This window comes from Oryctolagus cuniculus, chromosome 5 (genome assembly GCF_964237555.1).
Source record: "Oryctolagus cuniculus chromosome 5, mOryCun1.1, whole genome shotgun sequence".
Taxonomy (NCBI): domain Eukaryota; kingdom Metazoa; phylum Chordata; class Mammalia; order Lagomorpha; family Leporidae; genus Oryctolagus; species Oryctolagus cuniculus.
The window spans coordinates 24720648-24746208 of record NC_091436.1 but is presented as its reverse complement, the minus strand read 5'-3'; the positions used below and the strand labels follow the sequence as shown (position 1 = coordinate 24746208).

The 25561-nt window shown below is 40.4% G+C and overlaps 1 protein-coding gene across 10 annotated transcripts in view; it reads left to right on the top strand.

Moving 5' to 3' along the window:
* PHACTR2 (phosphatase and actin regulator 2) overlaps positions 1–25561 on the top strand; it is a 321121-nt gene that overhangs the window by 247761 nt on the left and 47799 nt on the right. For 4 of the 10 annotated variants that reach the window (XM_051854253.2, XM_008263585.4, XM_051854254.2 and 1 more), the window contains exons 3-6: positions 6113–6193; positions 11637–11795; positions 16965–17204; positions 21057–21594. In XM_051854253.2, the coding sequence (XP_051710213.1) occupies positions 6113–6193; positions 11637–11795; positions 16965–17204; positions 21057–21594 (1018 nt within the window). The remainder of the gene's footprint in view (positions 1–6112; positions 6194–11636; positions 11796–16964; positions 17205–21056; positions 21595–25561) is intronic. The other 6 variants (XM_008263587.4, XM_070073471.1, XM_070073470.1 and 3 more) reach the window with 3 other exon arrangements.

The following is a 25561-nucleotide window of genomic DNA, read 5'->3' as shown; positions in this document are numbered from 1 at the left end:
CTTTAGCTTGACCTAAACCTGACTTTCACAGCCATTTGGGAAGTGAATCAGTGGGATCTGTCTCTCTCTCCCTCCCCTCACATGTGTCTGTCTGTCTCACTCCCTGTGCCTATGAAACCAATAAATATATCTTTTTTATAAAAGAAACAATATATGAAGGAATGAAGCTGAAGAGGTACAGATGATATTTAGAAAATGGCAAGACGTAAAATTTGACTTTAGCATTGATCTTGTGACAAAGATGCAGAGGAAAAGTGAAGGGAAGAAGGGTTCGTTTTGATGCCTTGTAAAGCTATGCTGCTGATCCAAGGATTTCAACTTGTTCTGTGTTCTGAAGATCTCTGAATAGGGCAGTGGTGTCATCTGATAAACAAGAAAATGGCCAGGCCTGGGAGTGTTGTAGGTGGGGATGTTGGTTTTAGTTCACTGCCTTGCATTCCTGGGATGTTTTGGAAGGTTTTCACAAGTGTCTTGCTGGATGGCATTGTGGTGGTTGATTTCTCTAAGTGACGTAGCTACCTTTGCCTTGTGAAAGGTCTTTTAAAAAGGAGACCGTTCTCTGACATTCTGTTTCCTGCAGCTAGTATTGATGAGGAGTGAACCCCAGCCAGCTCTTAAAGAATACTTTCTACACAAGACAAGCAGTTTCTGTATGTCTGTCACAGTTTTACAGTAAGACCATTCACTACTGAGAACCAAGAAGATAACATAGCACACTTATTTAATGCTTTCCTATTTGCTCTTCTGTTTTGTCCAGTCATTAAAAAGTGTTAGAATTGAGAATTAGGACTGTCCTTCCTCGCCAAATACTCTACACAAGTGACTTGTTGACTACAAGATTTATTCTCACAGAGACTTCCAGAGCAATATGCAATCCTGGCCAAGTCTGTGCTGAAAGGAGCTAGTGGCATATGCCGCAGCCTCTTTTCCTGAATGCAGGCTGCACAGTCACCACTCCACAGCGAGAAGGACATCATAAATCATTTCTAATTTATGGAGGGCCCGGGGAAGTACTACACGCTACTACTTGTCTGCCTCAGGACACTATGGGCTCCCTTCTTTGGTGCATACAGAGACTTTTTCAGATGATCCATAGGACAGAAAGCTGAGAATTTTCCTTCTGACTATCCTAGCCAATGTGTAAAGGAGGTGGGAGACAGGAGGCTATTGTACCTTAAGGTTTTGCCACAAGTCTCTTTTTTTTTTAACTTTTATTTAATGAATATAGATTTCCAAAGTACAGCTTACGGATTACATTGGCTCCCCCCACCCATGACTTCCCTCCCACCCGCAACCCTCCCCTTTCCCACTCTCTCTCCCCTTCCATTCATATCAAGATTCATTTTCAATTTTCTGTATATACAGAAGATCAGTTTAGTATACATTAAGTAAAGATTTCAACAGTTTGCACCCCCATAGAAACACAAAGTGTAAAATACTGTTTGAGTACTCGTTATAGCATTAAATCTCAATGTACAGCACATTAAGGACAGAGATCCTACATGAGGAGCAAGTGCACAGTGACTCCTGTTGTTGACTTTACAAACTGACACTCCTGTTTATGGCATCAGTAATCTCCCTATGCTCCAGTCATGAGTTTCCAAGGCTATGGAAGCCTTTTGAGTTCACCGACTCTTATCTTATTTAGACAAGGTCATAGTCAAAGTGGAAGTTCTCTCCTCCCTTCAGAGAAAGGTACCTCCTTCTTTGAAGACCTGTTCTTTCCACTGGGATCTCACTCACAGAGATCTTTCATTTAGGTCTTTTTTTTTTTTTTTTTTTTTTTTTTTTTTTTTCCCAGAGTGTCTTGGCTTTCCATGCCTGCCACAAGTCTCTTATACTTTCTCTACATTGGCGGTTAGGAAAGGGTAGAAAACAAAACCATTATCATTATTAGCCTGTTTTAAAAATTCATTTATTTGACAAAGGCACATAATTTCTGAGTTGCCAACAGCCTGCAAGTCTTTGTTGGAGACATACTGATAAACAGAGCAGAATTTTGGTTCTCAGGGAGGTGACATACATGTGAGGGCATGGTTGGTGTCTTGCAGGGAGAGAAGATGGATAAGGACAGGAAAGGGAATGAGCTGTTCTCCATCAGGTATGCAAGGAGTGGATATCTAATAAGGTGTTGTACTCAAGATTAAACTGAAAATATTCATTCACACAGTGCAGACAGTGAAACATATGATTTTGCTTCATCTTGTGTTTGAAACCACTCAAGCTTTTCTCAATTGGGATGAAAGTGAGTAGCCGGGAGTCATTTATTTACCCAACTGGCGACATAGTTTTCAGGGAGAGGCCTTGCTATGGCCTCCAGAGGTCTGCGCCCCTCATGTCTCCTCCTTGGTAATATTTTGGATGTGAGAGAGGCTCCCCGGCACTGGTAATGTTGCTAAACAGATGAGTGTGAGCTTAAAGGGCCAAGAGCAGCTGGTGGCAAATTCTAGGAGGTTCCCATAGCCTGCTTTGCTGTCATTGAGCACATGGAGCTGACTGTTGCTCTTTTCCTCTCTCAGTGACTTACTGTAGTCTAGAGCCCCTGAGAACTTGGGTTTAATTAATCTGCAGAAGTTATGGGGAATGTGATTTTGACTCCTGTGAGGACCCAACCCCTTCCTAAAAATGAGGCTATTGGTAGCTGAAGGGTCTGTGCCGACTGCTGAGATCCTCCTCCGAATGTTCTGAAGCAGGTGAGCACGGTTCAGGAATGTTCTGCGATGGCCCTGCTGTGCAGGACAACTTGGACTAGAATGACCTCTCTGGCTCATGCCAATGCAGAACCCCTTGGAGCCCATGAATGTGCTCCACAAACATACAGACACTAGATCAACACGAGGGAAATATTTTAAAAGGTGAAGAATGAGATGCTTGTCCTTCTGTGAGAGCAGTGGTTGGAATTTTGTGCCCCAGCAACATACCTTCCATGCTCAGTTGCCTGTCGTTTGTTCTCCTTGGCCCTGTGCACAGATATCTGCATTATGTGTGAAAAGTGCTCTCAGCCAAAGACCAAACAAATAGCCCATGGCGTTTTCCTATCAAGGCCTGTTCATAGGAGGTAGAGCAAAAGAACAAAGCTGTTGGTTTGGCTTGTTGGCAGGAAGCCCACGCTGCTGCTTCAAACCTCCAGAGTTTACAACGAGGAAAGGAGAGGAATTTTTAGCTGAGAATAAATTAGAATTAAAGAAAACTCAAAACTAAAACTAAAGAATCCAACAGGGAAAACTAAGGATCCACCAGGGAAAGGCAGAAGCGTAAACCAGGTACATTCCCCGCTCTCAGATGATTTTTTTTTTTTTTTTTTTTTAGTACAAGATGAGTTTTTTAAAGATGCCCTAAGCAAAGGCAAAGATTATAGAACAACTCTGATTCATGCTATAGGGTCACACGAGACTTGAGTTTGTGTTCAGAGACTGTTGAATCTTGTCTGTTACCCTACAGTTCATGAATTAGAAGCCTAGGAATGTGAAGTAATAGCCCCAAACCATGCAACTGGTTATAGGAGTTCTGGGTCTAGAATCCAGGATTCCTGAAAACCTTTTTGTGTCTTTAGGCATTTTTACAGGTGCAGAAAACAATTAAATTTTTTGTTGAATGTGAGCAAAGAATAAATAAAGATAAGAAAGTAAGCCACAGTGACTGAATTGGCCATGAGTTTGGTCTGAGCCCAGTGACACTTGCCCTTGTAGTTGCCACCTCCACACTCAAATTGAGGATAGAACTGTCTTTGGTGGATGAGCCTGTCCTCAGGGGTGGGGACTGACGCAACTGTTAGAAGAGGTTTCCAGAGTCCTGCCACCCTTCAATGCCCAGTCATGCCTGAATTGGTTGGGACCATCCTTGGAAGGCAACAGTAGTCAGGATGCCCCTAATCCACCTGCAGAGTCTTGGCAGGGTTCCTTCCACCTGCCACTGTGGGTAGTGGTGTTTGACTTCCTGTGTCGAACAAGTCTGAACAAATCCAAACTGTATTTCATTAAGAACACACTTTTCACATAAAAAGAACTCATTTTACGTAAAGAACTCATTGCCCCCAACCCAGTTAACTTTGTCCTTTGGAATCAGTAACAATTCAGTGAACTATTGTTACTTGCTTCTGGAAGCGAGAGTGTGGAGTGAGAATGGTTGGGTAACCTAAAGGGGAGGGAGAGGAAGCTTCTGTGTGGTTCCCCCTTTAAATCCATTCATTATCATTTTTTTGACCCTTTTTTCATTCATTTACTCATTTTCTTATTTGTTTATATTCTGACTATATCCATACAATGTTTGAGAAAACTTACAACGAAGAGCATGTGTACTATACATAAAATAAGAATAAGGGAAGTCAGGCTGTAGAGGAGGAAACATGAATTATGCAAAACCTATGTTAAATATCAAGGTGTTTTTTTAAGGATTTATTTACTATTTGAAAGAGAGAGGGAGAGTCAAAGAGAGAGAGAGAGAGAGAGATCCTCCATCCACTAGTTCACCCACCAAATGGCCACACGGCCTGGGGTGAGCCAGCCTGGAGCCAGGAGCCGAGAGCTTTTTCTAGGTCTCCCATGTGGGTGCAGGGGCTCAAGCACCTGGGCCATCTTCTGGTGCTTTTCCCAGGCCATTAGTAGGAAACTGGATGGGAAGTGGAGCAGCTGAATAAAAACCTATGCCTGTATGGGATACTGGTGTCCCAGGCAGTGGCTTTACCTTTTACGCCACAGCATCGGCCCCTTTAAATATCAAGGTTTACCCTAATGTTTGTAACAGGCAGGATGAAAAAGAAATCCACTGTTCTCAGTTACCAGAGAAGGTGGAGAGAATCCAGTTCTTCAAGAGAGGCTACATGATGGTCTCTTGGGGCTGCTGCCGTTAGTAAACACTTGCTGAAGACTTTTACGCACTTACTACAAAGATTGCTTCCCAAGGCTTGGCCTCTCTCTTTCTCCCTTCAGTGTCCTTGCTTCAGGCTACCTGCATTTCTCACTAAACACATTTTTAGTGTTGTCATGAGCTCCCTTTGTGTGTGTCAGGGCATTGTTGGGGTAATTGGCCTTAATTGAATTTATGTTGTCTAGAACAGCTGCAGAAATGAGGCCAGGAGTCGGAATCCTAGGGAGGAAATCTGGTCCTACTGTGGCTGCCCAGCCTCCAGTCTTCCTTATCTTCTCAAAGTTCTCTGGCCTTTCTCTGCAAAACCAGATGCTGTTTGGGAACAGAGCATCTGGAGGGAATAGAATTCTGCAGAACACACTTAGGAGAATGTTGACTCTAAGGATTAGTAGATGACATGATCATGTGTTAAATTTACACACCTTCTTGGTTCCTGGAAGTGGAGAGTGGAGCTGGCAGTTACATAGACATGTAGGGTTCATGAATTAATATTATGTATGGACAAGGCTAATACTACTCAGGCCCTGCCCCTGAACTTCTAAGCTCTATTCTGAAGTTGTTCCAGGAATTCAGATTTTTTTCCAGAGGGAAGAATCTGTGTTGAGATCCCCATCCCTTTCCATACCTATGAAAGCTGCCCATTCTATACTCCATTCTCCAGCCTGTTAAGTCTTGAGCTTTGTCAGGGGTATACTAGAACCTTCTAGAATTTCTGAGTATGGCTGGCAAAGAGTTCCAGAAATCTGATATATTGGGCTTGTAAAATAGATGTTGTGATAGAGAAAACACTGGAGAAGTGACTCTTTCTCATAGGGATACAGAGGAGTTACCAGAATATTTACTGAAAGTGTGTGGGTGGTTATTGTTTTAATATAAATACATTCAGCTTCTACATGAACTGTACATCCATAAAAGGGTATGTTTTAGAATGCATCATTACGAAGAGAGTTCTTTCAAAGTAAGTAGTGGCCTCTATGCTCTAAGGTTAGTATGAAATTAAAGGTCTGGATTCTTGGCCAGAGATGATCGTTGGAAAGACCAGGAACAATAACTGGGTTTTGGGTCTTGGGCTGGAGTCCTTTGCCCTTGTCCTGGCTGTGTTGTTTCAACCCCAGCCACATGTTGTGCTAGGTGGGTTTGAGCCCCCATGTGAACAGAATAAATGTGTTCAGTTCTGCTTGGAATGTTTTTCTTAATTATTTTAAGCAATGACTTGATTCTTACCTGTGCTTATTCTTTTTAAAAGTATTAGAAAGGAAGATATCTACAAGACAAAGTAGAGAGGAGCTGATAAGAAGGGGAGTTCTTAAGGAATTGCCTGATCAAGGTGAGGAAATTAATCATACGTTTAAAATAATTTGAACCTTCACTCTTTGGTCTTTCTCTCATTTTCTGTTGAAATTTAAAATGATCCTGGTCCTTGTCAGATGAAGCAGTGAGTGATATACACCAAGGATCTTGCTTTAGTCTCCTGATGCCTTTGCAGGTGGCGCAGAAGCTGAGGTGTTAGAGGAGAGGAACCCAGGGACTTTCCTGGTGAATCCTATGTCACTCTCTACCCAAAGCTACAGAAGTACAACAGAGCCTAGAGATACAGCTGGCTTCTCTGTCTCTGAGCTTCAGTCTTTCAATCGTTGGTGTAAATAACTCCAACTTGATTCATGCCTTATTTGTTTCTCATGACAGCAGTAAGAGAGAAGAGAGGAAAGATGTGGCAGTCCTACTCTGTGTCCTTGACACTCTATTATCCACTGAAATGGACAATCAATAAGGCATGAATGGGCAAATTAAATTAATCTGCTTCATGCTTTCTCTTAAAAGCAAATTTCCTGCTTTGTGCATTCTCTTTATTGTTTTAAAAGCCTTTCTCTGAATCTGGTTGCCTCTCACCTTTTCCCTAACAGTGACTTTTCCAGGTACTTTTTTCTCCACCTCTAATCTCACGCTTTTTACAGAAGGTATTTATTTATTTGAAAGGCAGAGACACACACAGAGAGAGAAATATAGAAGTTTTCCATCTGCTGATTCACTCCCCAGATGGCTGCAACGGCCGGAGCTGGGCCATGCCAAAGCCAGAAACTGGGAATTCCTGCATTCTTTCTCCAGTGGGTGGCCTGTGCCCAAGTGCTTTGCTAGTGTATTAGAAGGGAGCTGGATGGAAAGCAGAGTAGTTGGGACTTCCAGCTGCACTCTGAGTGGCTTAACCTGTGCCACAATGTTGGCCCACTCTAATCTTACTTTTTTTTTAATCCTCCCAAGGAAAGATCTTGCTCAGAAAATACAAGGATTAGATACAAACTGAGATTGCCCTGAAAAGAAGATACCAGCACCGGTCATTTCTCCAAATAAACAATACCAAGTGATTTTTATCCCTCCCACTGCTAAAGGATGTGTTTTGGCATCCTTATTGATCTATCTTATTTGCCTCCCCACCCCAACATTTGCTGGGAAAAATAGCATTACTGTACTTTTATGGAACAAATAGAATGCTAATAATTTGGAATTGAAATAGTAGTACTTATTCTCTTTGCTTGACATAGGCTCATATTATCCTTGCAAAAAACTTAACATGTTTTGGCAGTCACTGTTTATAAATCAAAATAACATTCTTTTTCCAACATTTGAATAATTCCATAGTGGAGCTTGGAAGTGTTTTACTGTTTCAGTCCTGCTTCAAAGACCATAGGGAAATTTGGGGTAGATAATACCATTTTTTCTTAAGTCCTCACAATTTTAGGTATTTTACTTCAGTTTCTGACTTGTCAAACTTTTCTCAATCTACTTTATCAATGAGTTTTATGTCTGCCCTAATTTTCTATTGAAACTGTTTCCTGTCTTGGGCTTTTAAAAATAAAAAATGCACATTTTAGACTTTTTAAACTTAACGATAGGTTTGCAGAATGAAAATTCATCTCTCGCCCACTCTCCATGGAGGCAGGGAGAAGTTATAAATCCATTAAAAACTGACAACAGCTTTATGGAGTGGGCCTAAGCAATTGGTTGGTATCATTTATTAGAAAATATTTTTAAAAATTAAAAAATTATGATTGAAAATGTTAATGAGTTTAAAGATAGATATTGAAGAACCATCTTTTTATAATTAAAAAATAAAGATTTTATTTTTTGTAAATATAAGTAGGAATGATCAATTTAAAGAAATGTTTCATATTGCTTTGTTATTATTCTGCCTAATCTATTAAAACTATTTTCATCATAAGTTCCAATTTCAAGGCCAATATATACTTATTTCCCAGAAATATGACTATATTTGATCTTTATATTTAAATTTTATGGGCAAACACTTAAAGTTTTAAAATGTAAAATAATAAAACAGTTATTAACTTAAACATAATGTGATAGGTCTAATAATATCAGGGAAGTCATAAATTACTGAATTTTACTTTCCACCTTTTGTACAGGGCCTGTATAAAACTATAGAAATTGTCTAATGTTTGAAGTTCTGGAGGGTACCTGTGGTAAATTAAATCCTTTTCCATTTTTAGCCAAGAGATGGAGAAAATAGTTTTCTGTCATTTACCCAAAAACCATTATCTTGAAAATTTCACTGAGAAACTGGAAACTGCCATTCTTGGTGCCAGCCTCATCTCTTCTGCCAATGAAGATTCATTCTTGGCTTTGATCTTGCTTCAACTCTTGACAGTGCTTGTCAGCTATGGGTCAGATATCAGCTAGTACGTCAGATAGAGTTTTTTCTTTTTTTTTTTTTTTTTAAGATTTATTTATTTGAAAGGCAGAGTTACACAGAGAGAGAAGGAGAGGCAGAGAGAGAGAGAGAGAGAGGTCTTCCATCTGTTGGTTCACTCCCCAACTGGCTGCAACAGCCAGAGCTGTGCCCATCCAAAGCCAAGAGCCAGGAGCTTCTTCCGGGTCTCCATGCGGGTGCAGGGGCCCAAGGACTTGGGCCATATTCTGCTGCTTTCCCAGGCCATGGCAGAGAGCTGGATTGGAAGTGGAACAGCCAGGTCTCGAAGGGTGCCCATGTGGGATGTCAGCACTGCAGGCGGCAGCTTTACCTACTATGCCACAGTGCCGGCCCCAGATAGAGTTTTTAATCCCTGGGTTTGACCCGAACCCCATCCTGCCTCATACCCTCAATCCCAGCTAGTACTATTACTATTATTATTCCTTTTAGATTATCTTTTTTTATGCTCAGGACTAACTTCAGTCTAAAAAGTTCGATAATGGGTCATCTCTCCTGAGAAGTCCATGGTCTAGTCCAAGTTCAGTCCTGCCCTCTGATTCTTCCTCCTCATCTTTCTCCTGCTTTACATGAGGGCATGCAGGTGTCTTTGCCTGTCCACCATTCTTTTTCTCCGTGTATCTTTAACCTTCAAATGAGTCACTCACCTTTTGATCAAACGTGATTTTCTCCACGTATCTATGTTTCCTTTAATTCAATCTCCAGTACACCTGCTTACCAGAAAGAGGCAACTACCTTCAAATACTCTTCTACTTATTATTTCACTACATCTATCTGTCTGTGCTTTATTGCTGATTCTACTTTAAGATTACAACTATTGCTGCATTTTTCTCTTTCCTTTGCATACAAACCCTGCTGTGAAATTTTTTGGCCTGGGCCTCTTGCTGTTGCCTGCCCCCTGGTTCAGCATTTTGCACACTTTCCTTTGCTGTGCTTATGTTTTGCCTACATATGTACACTACATCAATGACTTAGCTTATTTTAATTCTAAAATGATTTTCTCAATGCATTAATACGAGGAAATCTTTACAGCACACACATCAGCCATAACTTCAGTTCTCTGCTTTATTGAAGTCCATATTTATCAAAAACATATCTCTTTCTACAGTTATTTTAAGAAGCACTAGCTTTATTTTAAACTCAAAGTATCCTTCCACATTGTTGACTATTTTCCATTATCATAAAGTAATCCAATTTCCTCTTGTGCCACATGATTTAATTTTCTCACTTTGTTATAAATTTAAAGTATCAATTATTTAACCTACTGAAGAATTTTGATATAATAATGCTTAAAATAAAATTGTCACCAACATAATTTCAATATACCTTTATAACCAACTTAGTTAAAAGAAAGCATAAATTTGTAATGAGTTGCCTAAAAACTGAAGATTTTTATGTAAAGAACTGTTTTTGTTTTCTTTGCAATTGTCCATTCTTACATGATTTTCATTTTTTTTCTGGGTGTATTGTGTTGCCCCTTCTTCTATAGCTGGATGCTTGGAATTCAATAATATGAATAAAAAATCTTTTAAGTTCTTTTTGGTTTTGGCATGTACTCTTAAAAATTCTCAGATTAATTTTATTAAAATAGTTTAAATTTACTTGAATGGCATTGCCTTCAATTATTGTCTATTTTGGTTTTATCTGGAATCAGATTATAGGTTCTTGGGAGTTATATAACCTAACAGTAATTGCTTCTTCTTTTTAAGCATAGCATAATTCCATAATATGTATTTCACTTCTTAAAATGTAATTCATTTTTGTTAAGAAAGCCAATGAATTTTAATTTGAACCTCAGCAGTGAAAATTTGGGAAATGTTCTCTGTTTTGTAAAGATTGCCAAAATGCTATTAATGGAAAATTGCATGGAAATAGCTCTGATTATGTATTTCTTCAAGTCTACCAAATCAAAACTTTAATTATTACTTTTTCTTTTGATGATAGCAAAATTCTTAAATTTTTCTGGATATAAACTGAGTTTGTCTTTTCAAGCATCACTGAAATAGAAGTTTCTGCAAAATCTTTTACTTTAGAAACCCCCAGAAATTGTGAAAGTTTAAGATTTAAGATTATTTATAAATTAGATAATGTATTAGAAATTTTATTTTCACTATGATTTAAAAAAAAATCCCTGTATGATTTTTTTCATGCTTTTCCCCCTAAAATTCAAAATTATTAGGTCAACTGAAGAACTTTTTGGTTACTTATATATAACAACTTCCTAAGTACATCTCAATCTTTCCATAAACAAAATGAAAATAAAACTAGCCCTGGTACCATCTTTTCATTGAATATTAATAATCTTACTATGAAAAATTAAGATATCATGTATGTACTCTGAAGACAGTGGTGCTTAGAAATTTTCATATACTTTCACTAATCGTGTAGTTACATATCACATTGTTTGTGTATTTGCATTCATCTTGTGGCTTTGATGCTCGTTGAAATATTTACTCCATATGCCAGATTATTCTCATCAGTATTCAGTTTCTGAAGAAGAAACATATAAATACTGATTTCAACAAAACGTGGGCACAAGAACATAGGGACTCTGCTGCCCTGGGTTAGCTTGTGGTCAGGATAATTGCTCCTACTGTCTTGAATGGCAGATAGATGTTCTCTCCACAGCTACCTTCCCCTCATTACTAAGTTTTCTAGTTCTTTTGTTTCAAGTAAATTGTTTAATAATACAAGGGTACTTCCAAAAGTTCTTGGAACATTGAATTAAAAGTTACCTTTGCTTTGGTATAAAACAATTTTTAAATCCATGTCTAGTTTTCCACAATACACATTTGCCCTTGAACTTTTTACATACTCTGATATGCATGGATTTTAAAGATTTTTTTCCACCAAAATAAGCTTAATTTTCTAAATTCCATTTCCCACAAACTTTTAGAAGTATCCTCAGTACCTGATGAAACAATCCAGGATGCATTTAGCTCCCAGGGCCTGAAACGTGAACCCATATCCTACAAATCCTAGTAACTGGGAAACTGGTTTTCCAAAACGCCATCAAGTTAGACATCTAGGTGTTTCTTTCCCATTTTAGATGGAGATGTAACAGTTAACTTTGAAAATTCAAACGGGCACATGATACCCATCGGAGAGGAATCTACCCAAGAGGAAAATGTAGGAAAGTCTGAAGAAGGTAATGGCTCTGTATCTGAAAAAACAACACCTCTGGAGGAAAAGTCAGAAGATAAGAAAGGTAAAATAAAGAGAAACCCCATAACATATACATTAGTGCAACTCAGTGTTGAAAACCAGGTCTTAGGCTCCAAAAAGTGCTATCTGCAGAGAGGAGAGCTACAAACACCAAGAAGGGGTAGTGATGTGAAGGCAATGAGCTGGCTTCCTCCGTGCAGGCATCCACTGTATAAGCACCTCGTTCATTTGATTTTTTTTTTTTTATAATTAAAGAGGATTGGTTAAAGGTAATAATCAGAAGAAGTGGCCTCTTCAATTAGAGAGATCTGAGACTGTTAGCCTTTTCTTGGGATCTTAAACAAGTCAAGAAATCTGAAAACTTTCTCAGCTGATTGTCAGGACATCAGGGAAAAATATGAAAACCCACCTAACTTTTTCAGCCCAGCACTGTCTACATAGCAGTAGGACTTGGCCAGTGGCATCCGCACACCCAGTTTTGTAGATTGTAAACATTTCTGAGACCGAGACCCAGGAATCTTCTCCAGAGATGCAGCTTTGGGTTGTTGCTCTCCTGGCTGATTGCCACAGCCTTAGCTCCTTGATTTCTCTGTGCACTTGGAAGTTTCAAAATGAGCCAGAGGCAATTACACTGTTCCCTGCAGGCTGCTGTAGAGAGTTTCCTTTCTAGAATGAATACCCTAGAGATCTGAGATACCTGCAAAATACATGTCCATCAAGGACCCCCTGGAACATTCCAAAATTCTTGCTGTGGATTGATTTCATCTCAATACCACTGTGCTACATGTAGGAACCTGTAAGCCTGTCCTTGCACAGTCCTGAACTGAAGCTCTCACCAGGAAAGCTGTTCTTGGGAGTTTCTAGATGAACCCATGCAGCATAAGTCCAACTCTCCTGTCTCAGCAAATCTGTTGAATTTCAAATACATCTGTGATTCGTCCCTGGCACAACCCTTTCACATTCAAAATCACATTTCTCATTATGTAATAGTGCCATCTTTTTTTTTTTTCTAATCATTTATGTTTACCTGAGAGACAAAGAAACTCCATCTACCAGTTCACTCCCCATATGCTTACAATGGCTAGAAATTGGCTAGGCTAAATCTGGGAGCTGGGAATGCAATCCAGATCCCCTAGATGGGTGGCAGGAACACAATTACTTAAGGCATCACCACTGCCTCCCAGGGTCTGCATTAGGAAGCTGGAGTCAGCCTTCCCAGCGTCCACATTAGCAGGAAGCTAGTCAGGAGCCAGAGCCAGGCATCAAACCCAGGCATTCTGATGTGGGAAATGAGCCTCTTAACTAACATCTTAACCAGTAGGCCAAACACTGACTCCCAACAGTGTTATCTTTAGTGACTGCCTCATTTGCATGTACATCAGTCCCTGGACTGGCCGAATTCAAAGGATGTTTTCTTTAACCTAATAAAAAGTTGCTGACAGTTTTATGTTATCTAAACAAACAGGCCTTGATGTTCTAAAAGAAAGGGAGCAGACCTTATAGGTCCATGAATAATTGAGAGGTGCTTTGTTGTCTTATTCTTTGTTTAGAATTAGTACATTCAGTTCTTTCTGGTCAAATAAAGGCTAAGACAGCATCATGCATGGCTAATTGGGACCTGAGGCGATGGAAATGCCAGGGAGTGCTGTGTGCCATCAGTAGGGCTGTGTAGGTCTCTCTTGTTGGGTAGACAGAGCACAGACCAGAGCCATGCTGACAAGGAAGAGAACTGTTAGGCGTGAAAGCCACTTCCTGAGCCTAAAAGGAATGTCACGCATAAAGAGCATTACTGAGTATTATGTTAAATAGAACACACCTCTGAATAAAAACAACAAATTACTTCTCTTGGAAAACATCACTTAATTCTGAAAACCAACCCAACATTGACTTTTGTTCCTGCTCTTCTTCTGGGCTCACTCCTTGTGCGGGCTCACTGCTGTGCAAACCCATCAACCCATGATCTTCATTCATTATTTGGGGATGTAATATGTGTTCCCTTTTCTTTCTGAATTAAGCCAGTTTATTCAAGAGCATTAGTGCAGCTATTAATTGATTGTAGTTCCAGAACTACATCATATATGCCTTTAAAGTCCTAGATGTTTATATTATCTCTTAAAAGAACAGTGTCTCAATACTTCAATATTTGAAACATTAATATAAAAAGAAAGCAAAGCAGATGGCAGGTGATGTCTTCACACTCACTGTGTGGATAAATCCACCCTGGCCTCATGAGTATTTCTGGAGCTCCTGGGGGCACCAGACTGCATTTGCTACAGTGCTGCTCTTCGACCTCCTCTGCCTGACACTGGAGACTTCTTCCTTAAGGTTGTCAGAGCTCTTAGTCTCCCATAATTCTTCCTCAGTAAGTGCCCTTAAATATATAAAAGGCAGAAAAATGTACCTTCGGTCTGTTAAACGTAGCTTGATATTAAATATGAAAAATCTGAAAACTATTTGATTTTACTTCCATTGAGATATTTTTAAAGGGCCTTCAATGAACTAGTAAGTGATAAACACTTTTTTGTTCCACAAATAGTTGTTACCTAACATATAGGAAACCTCTATTAGGGACTGGGAAATTAGTGGTGAATGGGATAAGCCTTTGCCCTCGAGGATATCATGGCCTGTGAGGATATCCAATGCCAGCAGGCCACTGCAACACAAGATGCATGGAAGGCCCGCCTGCAGCAAGCTCAGGGAGCTCGCAGAAGGCACCAGAACTGTTTCTCAGAGGAAGACATCTCCACACTCAGACCTGATAGAAAGTTGTCAGGCGAAGGAAAAGAATAGAGATAGGAGTGCATGATAGGCACAGTGAAGAATGCATGCAGTTCTGGGGTTGCTATAAGACTGGTGAAAGGAGCCCTGGCTGGAAGTGTAGTAAACAGCTTGTCTTGCAGACTGTATTGTAAAGCACAGTGTCCTCATCAAGCCAGAAGGCACAGGCAGCCCTTTCTCTACAGCCTTGTGAAAAGGTAACATTCCTGTACACCATCAGTTTCTACCAGGAGCTCAGGTTGTACAGGAACAGTAAAAAATGCAACATGACTTAATTTATTTCCTCCCCGATACAAGGAAAGAGTGTTTTCTATGGATTTGTATGTCAGTAACTATCAGCCAACCAGTCATGCTCATTGAATGGGTGTGGTTTTTAGAGCATTGTATTTAATGAGATCATAAAATATCAGGAGAGAGAGAAAATATAATTTAATTAGAAAATAGCATTTGCACACTCACCTGTGTGCTCATGCATACGCACACAAGTCATACATGACACTACAGTGGCAGACACAGATAACTGGTAGAGCTCAAAGACAAGGAGAGTGGCCCATGCTTTCCCAGGGGCTGGCAGATAGTCTGTGTGAACAGTATGTGCTTGCCCTCCCCAGCAGGCATTATCATTCCCGGAAGTCATAGGGAGAGCTGGGTTCTTCCCCAACCCGGAAGCTGGGTTCTTTGGGATTTAACTTTAGGTTTGGAAACCTTGTGCAGAAAGAAAAAAGATCTGTCGATGACATGCCATCAAGGGAAAGGATAAGGCACATAAGGTGCATAGTATAAGAGAGAATTAAGATACCAAGTGCTGGAGACCTGCCTGCCGTCACCGTAGACAATGTTGTTGGACCCGGTCTCCACACATAGTATAATGCTCAGAGCTAAAATTACAAAGATGTATTTAAAGAATTGGCCTTTGCTTGTGTCACAAGGCTGCCAAGTCAGGTACATTTGTGTATTTTATGACAAAATTAAATGTTTAGCTGGACATCAACTTGCATCGTTCTCAACCCCAGCTGACTCTTAAAATGAAAAGGCCTGCTGGTTCAGGCCATGTAGGGGAGTGAACGTTGCTGTGTTACAAATGATAAGCAGCTTAGCTGAAGAGAAAACATGTAGAAACAGAGAGGCAAAAATACAAAATAGCCTCTGATAAGCTTGAATGAGTGTCTCCCACAATAAGGCTGAATAAGTTCGGATGCACTGACTTGGGGAAGGGTTGCGGTTCTAGCAAGATAAAAGGTGAACCTTAACAGAAATGTTTTATTGGTCACCTACTGTAATGCCAGTCACTATTATGGTAGCTGCAGATGTGACTTCATGTGGAATGTGGTAAAGAAAAAGCAGGGGGCAGAGTTTTCACTTCATACTCTCTAAGGTAAGAGGTAAGACAATAAAATGGAATGCACTCCAGTATAACAACCCTTGCTTGGTCCTTCAGTAACGGGAAGATATATCCAGGCTTAGTCTTGTCTGAACGTTGTCTTATGTTTTTTATTGTGTTCCATTTTTAAAGAAATGCTGCTTAGCTCTTTGGTCCAGAACTACATTTTAATTATTTTCATTCCAATCAGATGCTAGTGGAAAACACAGGGATGTGAATTAATGAATGAACCTGCAGCACCTCTGCTTTCAGTAATGAGAGGCTGATGCCATTTCTCCCCCAGTTATGCAGATCCTCCAGAGATACTTCCATTCTTATGTGTAAATTCCTTTTGTGTTCATTTTAGCCTTTATTGTCCCAAAATCATTATTTATGATATACACCAAACTTCATATTTTTGGAGGCCTATAATTGTTACATTAGACCAGGAAGTTGCCCTGGTGTCCTGGCAGAGCCTGAGAACATGCCAGTAGTGAAAAACAGCCATTGCTCAGCACATTGTGCCCCATGTAAAAGATCCTCCAGAGGCTCTGTGAGCTTAGGACATCACTGATGTTTGCCCACAATGAATCTGAGCATGAATCCCTTTCAAGTTCCCGGAGGTAACTGTGGCTGTGGATCCTCGCGCCATGGTAGTGTATGTAATGAATACACTTATCTCCCACTTTGGAGAGGCCTTGGGTTTTGGCAAATCTCTTAAATTGAAATTTAGCGCTAAATGCCCCCTTCATCATCTAACAGCCTAGCAACCAGACTGGAGGCTGTAATCAGGGCCTCTGTCCCGCAAACTTGACACTCACCTTCAGCAAAACTTTCACAAATTAACCCATGGAACCCAGTTTTCTCAGAGGGGCAACTAATGGACCCAGACAGCACAGTTTCTCTTTCAGCCTTTGTTTTTACACCAGATTTTGCTCTGCCAGATGCAGAAGTCCACCTGATTCCCAAGGGCCAAGCAGCCATATGTGTGTATCGCTGTCGCCTTGTCATGCTCCTTGTATTTCTATGGTGTGTGTCTGTATCAGTCTATTCTGTTCAATTTCTCACTTGTAGAGAACACTGAAAACCACTCTGAAACTCCGGCAGCTCCTGCTCTACTTCCTCCAGCTCCTCCTAAGCCTAAACCCAAACCTAAACCCAAAAAAACACCTGTACCTCCAAAAGGGGCCACTGCTGGGGCCAGCCACAAAGGTGACGAAGTGCCTCTCATTAAAAAAAATGCCAAGGCTCCTGGTAAGCAGGCCCCTGTCCCTCCACCCAAGCCAACAAGCCGAAACACGACCCGAGAGGCTGGTGAGTATGGCGCCAGTGTGCTGTGGGGTTGAGTCCAGGGTGCTGGGCTCTGAGATGGGGCTAATTGTTTCTTCCACATGTGATGATCTTTTGGTGTCTTAAAGTTTAATATCAGTGTATTCTACTTTGACACAAAGAATACCCGGGAGATGCCTTTGTTGCTGTCTACCAAAGGAGAGACAATCTATTGATTAGTTCACTATTTAAAAAAAAAAAAAAAAAAAAAAAAAAAACGTTTGTTTTATTTGAGAGGCAGAAACACAAAAAGAAAAAGAGAGGGATCTTCTCTCTACTTGTTCACTTTCTAAATGCCCACAACAACCAGGACTGAAGCAAGCCAAAGCCATAAGCGTGAAAGTCCATCTGGGTCTCTCAGATGGGTGACAGAGCCCAAGTGCTTGAACCATTACCTCCTGCCTCCCATGATGCCTTAACAGGAAGGCGGGTTGGAAACAGACAAGCCAGGACTTGAACCAGGCACTCTGATATGGGATGTGCGTGTTCCAGAGGTGGCTTAACACTCTGCACCACAATGCCTGCCCTCACCTGATTAGGTTTTTAGTTAATATACTTCTTTCATCTTGGTTAATACCCAGCAGCAGGATACGGGAGTAATGTACCTGATGAATGACATGATCTATTATTTAGACATTGACTGACCTACCTTTTTGAGTTATGAGTGACCTTTTGGCTTGGGTTTTCTTTCAGAATATTTCAGATATATGCAAATATATAATTTATCTTTGATATGTTTTCTGGATCTTAAATGTGAAATCTTCCATGTCCATAGTCATCACCCTTCTGATAAATGACAAAGTCATCACATCACTTTGGTCAGCTCCACCACACCTCTTTCTATTGCAGTCAAAAAAGTTTCAGTGGAGCTGGGAGTTACGTGCTCAGGACCACCTTGGCCTTCCCCTACCCCAGTAGAATTCATTTTGTTATAAGGTAAAACATCCTCATTAACATCCTTGCTTAATACAAGGGTAGCTTCTGTTTCTCTAGTGAGGTAGAATGAACATGCCTATCATGTAGTCTGACTTTTAAAAGGACATAAATCAAAGACCACATGCTCAAAGGCTTTTCCCTATTGATGTGTGCATAAGAATTCTCTTGTGCTGTGGCAAATCCCATTTTATCTAAAATTAGCAGTAGGATTTGTCTTGGTTTCATTTTTTGATTTTTGTGGTTTTTTTCCCCCTCATAATTTACCCATAATGCTCAATTCAGAGAATGGTCAATTGAGAGGATAGCCTGCTATCTTGATGGTTATCTTGCAGGTGGTTCTCCCTCTGGGTTCCTCTCTTTCCCCCTTTGACCTTCAGTGTCTGGGTCTCTTCTAATAAGCTTTCCAATGACATGGCCCAGAATGGTGTGCCAATGGTGCTGAAGGACCATTTCCACAGAGACTGGCTGCCCTCAAGTGTCTGCGTCCTGTCTCATTGTGCCTCTGTGTGTTTCCCAGACTGCTTTACAAAGCCCAAGAACGCTGTTTGAAGTGAGAAACACTGATCCACTTCTTCAGGCAAAGTCCCAAACTGTCACAGTGCCTTTGGGGATCATGATCCAGCCCTCAGAAACTTTCCCACTGCCTCATTCGCACATGGCGGTGGCTCACTGTGGACTCAGCCTGGGCTATCAGAAGAAAGCTGATGATTAGTGCCATGGCAGGGGATAGCTTTCATGAGAGATATTTAGTTCCTTCTAGATATTTCACTTGAAGATTTATTTATAGTCTCATGATGTTCCTAGGAATAAGGGAAGAGTACATTTTGTGCACTGTGTTATAAGAGGTCTGACCAGCAAACCCTTAAATGTAAATATGGTTGAGAGTACTCCATCAGGGACCTATGGATACTCCCTTTGTAACTGTGTAGAGCTGTCTGCATGGTGACTTTGCATTATTACAAAAATGCTGACTGTCTGGAAAAGTTGGTTCAAGTGCAGCTCTTGAGTCTCCATCATATCTATTAAATTCTTAGGGCAGTGATCAGTTACAAACTTCCTCTATAACTAAATTAGCATAGACTTCCAGATAGCAGGTATCGGTGTACAACATTCACTTGCTTAGCAAGGAAGATTAGGTGAAATCTTCCTTATTTTTCTTTCTTTCTCAATGTTATACATTGTTAACAACAGAAGTCCATAATAAAGAAAGGTGACATTTATTTTTTTATTCATGATATTTATTCATGGTAAATTAGGCAACATGGCTGATTAACAAAGGCCTGTCATTTTAGGAAATATTTAAAGAAAAATATTACATAGCTTGAATTTGCACTCCAGGCATTGGAAAAAAATACCTTTTTTTTTTTCTTAAGCCACATTAACATTAAACTTTTCTGTTAGGAAAAAGTTTTCTTAAAAAAATTATTAGAGTTAATATGCAGAATGGATTCTGTTTAACTGAACTACAAAAAGAGTTGGATGTATTAAGGCATCAAATCCTTAGTGTCTATGTTATTATTAATAAATTTAGAATGGACTTAGACTGAAGAAGTATGCTCTCTTGTAGTCAGGTGAAGGTTATTAATTATAAAGATGCATCAAGAGGTCCAAATTTGGGGGAAGCAAATTCTAGCTATGTATGTCTAAAATAATAAAGAGCCTAAAATGTAGAGACTCTTTTTTAGCTTGAATCTTGTATCTAAGTGAAACTGGCCTCTTTGGTCTATCAGAATTAACAAGTCCTGAATCTCATTGTGTGTTCCTTTGTTTCTTCTTCATCACTGACTCCCAATTCGATTAAGCTATAACCAGAAGGTAAGTTACAGTAACATCTGTTCACAGTGTGGATCAGCTCCATGACACTAACAGAAACTTTTCTAATGTTTATGTGAAAAAGAAGGAACATACAACATTATAATAGAAGTAATTAGAAGAAATTTGTAGTTTATAAAGGTCATAAAACAAGAGTGTTCTCTTGGAAGTTCACATGCATTACCTAAAATGGCATAAGGAAGAGGGTAGTTAATCCTCTTTCTCCTGAAAATGGACTGGGTGAAGGCAGTCCTTCCTAGAAGTGGCAGATACACCCTGGCATCCTCAGAGGAGTGCCCTCTTGGAACATAAATGCTAAGGAACAGAAGATTTGTGAAGGTGGAGTCGGGTTGTGAGAATGATCCACTTTTCCCTTCAGGTTATTCAGGTGCTACCCATGTAGATATCTTGTGCTGGGGCATGAAGGTTTATTTCCCTGCCTCTTGGTGTTGAAGGAGGCTTGTCCTTTCTGTGGGACTGTGTGTTTTCACTCTGCCTCATCACTGCTGCAGATGGAAGTTCAGGCCAGCATGGCAGGCTTTCCTTTCTGCTGCTATGGTTTAGAGTTTACTCCTTTAGCAGTAGGATGAGTGAATTTGCTGTTGACCCAGAAAATAGCTGGTACATATACCCTGGCCTCTGCTGAATGTGGGCTGCCACTCTATTCCCAGAAAGACATTCTTATGATATGTGCTAAGCCCAGTTGTATACTTTTTCCAGCTAGCGGCTAGTGTCTGAACCCTACACACCATAACATCCCTTCTTCAGGGCATGCAGGGGCTTTGCCAGGTGACCCAGAGGATGAGGAGCTGAAGATTTTCCCATTGGCTTGTCCAGATAAAGACTAGAGGAGGGTGAGACAGAGGGCTTTGTCTCTTAGTTTTGCCATGTCACTTGTTATCCATAGATTTTACACAAGGAGCAAATAAAAAATAAAATCATTATCCTTATTAGCTTATTTCCTTTCATTTATGTGTCCAACAAATTTTAAAGGGAACATTTTAAATATCATTGACAATTACAACTTGACTGCTTTATTTAAAAAGCATTCTATTCTCTGATTTTTAATGCAAAATCTCTCTGTTTTAGCTGGTTCCTCTCATTCTAAAAAACCAAGTGGCTCCAAAGCGTCGACTTCACCATCTACTTCATCCACCTCATCTCGTCCCAGAGGTTCCAAGGAGGCTGTTGCTAGCAAAACGGGGACAGCGGGGACTATAAAGGGCAAGAAAAAAACTGGCAAGCAGCCAACGACATCTCGACTCTCCTCAGAAACCATCACTTCTGGTACATCTGACCTCACAGGAGAGCCTCCAGAGACCAGAGTGGAAAGTCTCAAACCCAAACAGACTGTCCCTGGGGCAGAGGAGCAGACCACAAGCAAGTCCAAGTCCTTAGTCCCTGCTCCCCCCATGGCTCCACCACCTTCCCCCCCAGCCCCTTCTCTTCCTCTTGAGGATCAATGCATTGTTGCTTCAGACACTCCAGTTGTCCTGGTCAGCAATGGAGCTGACTTGCCCATCTCTGCCTTAGACCCAAGTCCGTTCCTTTGGACTGAAGAGACGACGTGCAGAACCATGCTCCCCTCAGGCACTGGCTTAAATGCTAGCAGAGAAAATGCAAAATGGTGAGTTAGGACAAAGCTTGTATTCCATCTGAGTACTCTAGATCACTAGAGTATTGTTTCTTTTATAAGGTAGTCTACTGGATGTTAAGTAAGCACACGTGTAATGCAGCTATCCATTGGTTTTTCTTAGCCTTGCCCTGGAAATGCCAGGGGCTGTCGGTGAAATTCACATTGGTAAAGCTGAAAATATCCCTTCTGATCTGTCGTTTTCAAGGACAATTAGTACCTGCTACTGTACTTCCTTTTCTCATCCTTAGACAGTCCCCTTGACTCCTTAGAGAGCTTATTTTGAATCTGTATTACCTTTGTCCAGATTGAGAACCCACTCCTACCCGTTTTCATTTCAACAATTCTAACTCTTGATTTCCCACCACAATATTGCCTTCTTTTTTATTCCCTCAATTCCCCATCCAACTCAAATGTTATCTCCTCTGTGAAGTCTTCTAATAGCTCTAGACAGAATTGCTTATTATGTCCACTATACAAAGACAATCCCTTTCCCCTATCTGTGGGACAGAAGTAGCCAACATGTCTTATTTAACTCTATGTCTCCAGTAACCAGAACAGAGTCTGGTAGGCTTTAGATACTCAATGGATGCTTATTGAATTATTGAATGAAAATGAAAAGGTGAACTAAACTGATTATAAGAAAAGTCAATCTATTTTGAGATTTGATTATTGTTTATAGCCCTTGTCTATACTCTTGAGAAACAATGATTTTTCTACTAACTACTTGTTGAATTCTTCATTTGGTGGAGGAGTAAGCTTGTGATTATAAAGTAAATTGAAAGTATTTCATTATGAAAATTAAAAGAAAAATAAGAATGGAAGGAAGAGAGAGGGTGAGAGCAAGGGAGGGAGGGTAGGGTGGGAAATATCATTATACTCTTAAAACTGTATATATGAAATATACAAAATTTGTTTCCTTTATATGTTTCAAAAATTATTAAAAAGCCAGCCTACTTCAGTATGGTAGAACTAATGTTGAAGATGAGATTGACCCTGGTGGCTAGATTTTTATAAAGAGTTTAATGGAACATAAAAGATAGTGCAGTTAGTCTTAATTACTTTAAGGTAATTAAACAAAGTGGGCCAAGGAAGTTGAGTTGTCCTTAACTGAGTTAGTGGCCCCATCTCGTCCAGTTGTCCAATCCAGAAACATGGTGTTCATCGTAGGAGCTCCAGCTTCCTTCATTCCTTTCATCTATTCACAAAGTCCTGCAAATAGTCTGCTTACAGGTAAATAATGTTTATGTGCCCTCCTATCCCACAAGTATGAAAGGAATATAGCAGGTGCCAGCTGTCAGTTCTGTCTGGGGAAGGCTTAGAACTCTTTTTTTTTTTTTTTTTTTTTTTTAAGATTTATCATTTCATTTGAGAGGCAGAGTCACAGAGAGAGGGAGGGAGAGAGAGAGAGGTCTTCCATGTGCTGGTTCATTCCCCCAAATGGCTGCAATGGCTGGCGTTGGGCCAATCTGAAGCCAGGAGCCAGGAGCTTCTTCCAGGTCTCCCATGCAGGTGCAAGGGCCCAAGTCCTTGAGTCATCTTCCACTGCTTTCCCAGGCCATATGCAGAGAGCTAGATCAGAAGAGGAGCAGCAGAGGCACGAGCTGGCACTCATGTGGGATGCTGGGGCCACGGGCAAAGGCTTAGCCTACTATGTCAAAGTGCTGGCCCTGGCTTGGAACACTTAAATCCAAACTCTTCCCTCTTGTTTCTAAGAATAAAACCTGTATTTTCAGTTCAAATTATTTAATAGAGTATCTTTCAAACAAATTTTTGGGGCCCGGCACTGAAGTGTAGTGGGTAAAGCTACTGCCTACAGTGCTGGCATCCCGTTTTGGGCACTAGTTCAAGTTCCAGCTGCTTCACTTCTGATCCAGCTCTCTGCTATGGCCTGGGGAAGCAGTGGAAGATGGTGCAAGTCCTTGTGCCCCTGCACCTGCGTGGGAGACCTGGAAGAAGCTCTTGGCTCCTGGCTTCTGATGGCCCAACTCCAGCCATTGCAGCCATCTAGGGAATGAACCAGCAGAATGGAAGACCTCTCTCTCCCTGCCTCTCTGCCTCTGTAACTCTGCCTTTCAAATAAATAAATAAATAAAAGAATTGTCATCTAAGAGTATTTTTAAAAAATTAGCACATTAATTGGGGCCAGCACCATGGCGCAGTAGGTTAATCCTCCGCCTGTGGCACCTGTGCATCCCATATGGGCGCCGTTATAGTCCCGGCTGCTCCTCTTCCAATCCAGCTCTCTGCTGTGGCCTGGGAAAGCAATAGAAGATGGCCCAAGTGCTTGAGCCCCTGCACCCACATGGGAGACCAGGAAGAAGCTACTGGTTTCTGGCTTCAGATTGGCACAGCTCTGGCCTTTGCGTCCATTTGGGGAGTGAACCAACGGAAGGAAGTCCTTTCTCTCTGTTTCTCTCTCACTGTCTGTAACTCTACCTCTCAGATAAATAAATAAATAAATCTCTAAAAAATTATTACGTTAATTAGGTTGTTTTTGACCAATAAACTAAAATATCAACTTTATTGCTGAAAATAATAACCTTCATTTACTGAGTACTTATTTAATGTCAAAAACTAGGTGCTGTACATGTGTTATTATTCAGTTCACATAAATCTTCCATGAAATATTCCTGTTTAATAGATAAGAAAATTGGCACTGAGAGAAGTAAAATAGTCTGTCCAAGATTGCCTTAATTAGAGCTGTTAAAGCCAGAATTCAAACCCAGCTCTGTACACCAACTTTTGTGCTCTGAATAATTTTTTATGTTTTCTAAAGCAGTTACTTCTGCTTCTGTGATTTTTTTCTAATAGTTTGATGTTTGTTTTTGTTTTTATCATTTGGAGGACCATCATTTGGAATAAAGCAAAGGAAAGATAAATAAATGTCAAATTATAAATTTATTTGACATTTTAATAGAAGACATGGGAAAAGAAATTATTAAAGCCAGTAGTTATGATGTCTGTCTGAATAAATTTTGTGCTGTTATTACAGAATGCCTGAGACTGGGTAATTTATAATGAATAGAAATGTACTGGCTTACAGATCTGGGAGGCCCAAGATCAAGACAGACAGTGGCATCTAGTGAGGGGTGTCTTGCTATACTATCACATGGTAGAAGGTAGAAAGGCAAAGTGCAAGAAAACAAATACATTCCCGTGAGCCCTTTTATAATGGTATTAAACCATTTATGGATTAATACCTCCTCTTAGGCCCCACCTCTCAGCATTGTCAAATTGGGGATTCCAACACAGGAATTCTGGGGAACAGTTCAGTCCATAGCAGTATTCTTAATACTTCCAGCGTGTAGCAAGTGTTTTCATTTAATTATCACGAGTGTTTTCCAGCACTGCAGTCACTTCCAGTCTTGAGAACTGAACATTCATCTTTCCAGAATTTACTTTTCGCTTGCCATCTCTGTGCTGGGCAATACACCAAGCAGCAAAGATACAAAAATGAACAAGACAGAATAGGTGAGAGTAGTTTCTTCCATAATATTGTCCAGTGCACCCAGAAAGAATAAATGTCTGAGGTAGCATAGGAAGTTGGGGAAATAGATTGAGCATGGGTTTATTGTTGAGTGTACTGAAGATCAAGGTGTACCATACAGAACACTTTCTTAGATGGTCCTAAGCATGCAAAGAACTCCTATCCAAAGATGACCTGGCTCTGTCCACTTCATCTCCATGAACATTTAGGAACCAAACTTTGTGGAGCTAAGCATCACACTGCATGCTGGGAACTTAATATCAGCCTTCAGCCCAAGTATGTGAAGAACTGTTAGAGGGAAGAGGTAAATACCTGTTCTCCATGTGTCCTGGGGCTATAATCAGAGGAGGCAAGCTTCGGACCTTGTTAGACATTGAGATATTTATAATAGATTTTCCCGCCAGTCAGGTTAATTATAATGCTTCCTTAGAAGAGCTCATAAAAATGTCCTTCTCTGCTGTATTCTTCGGA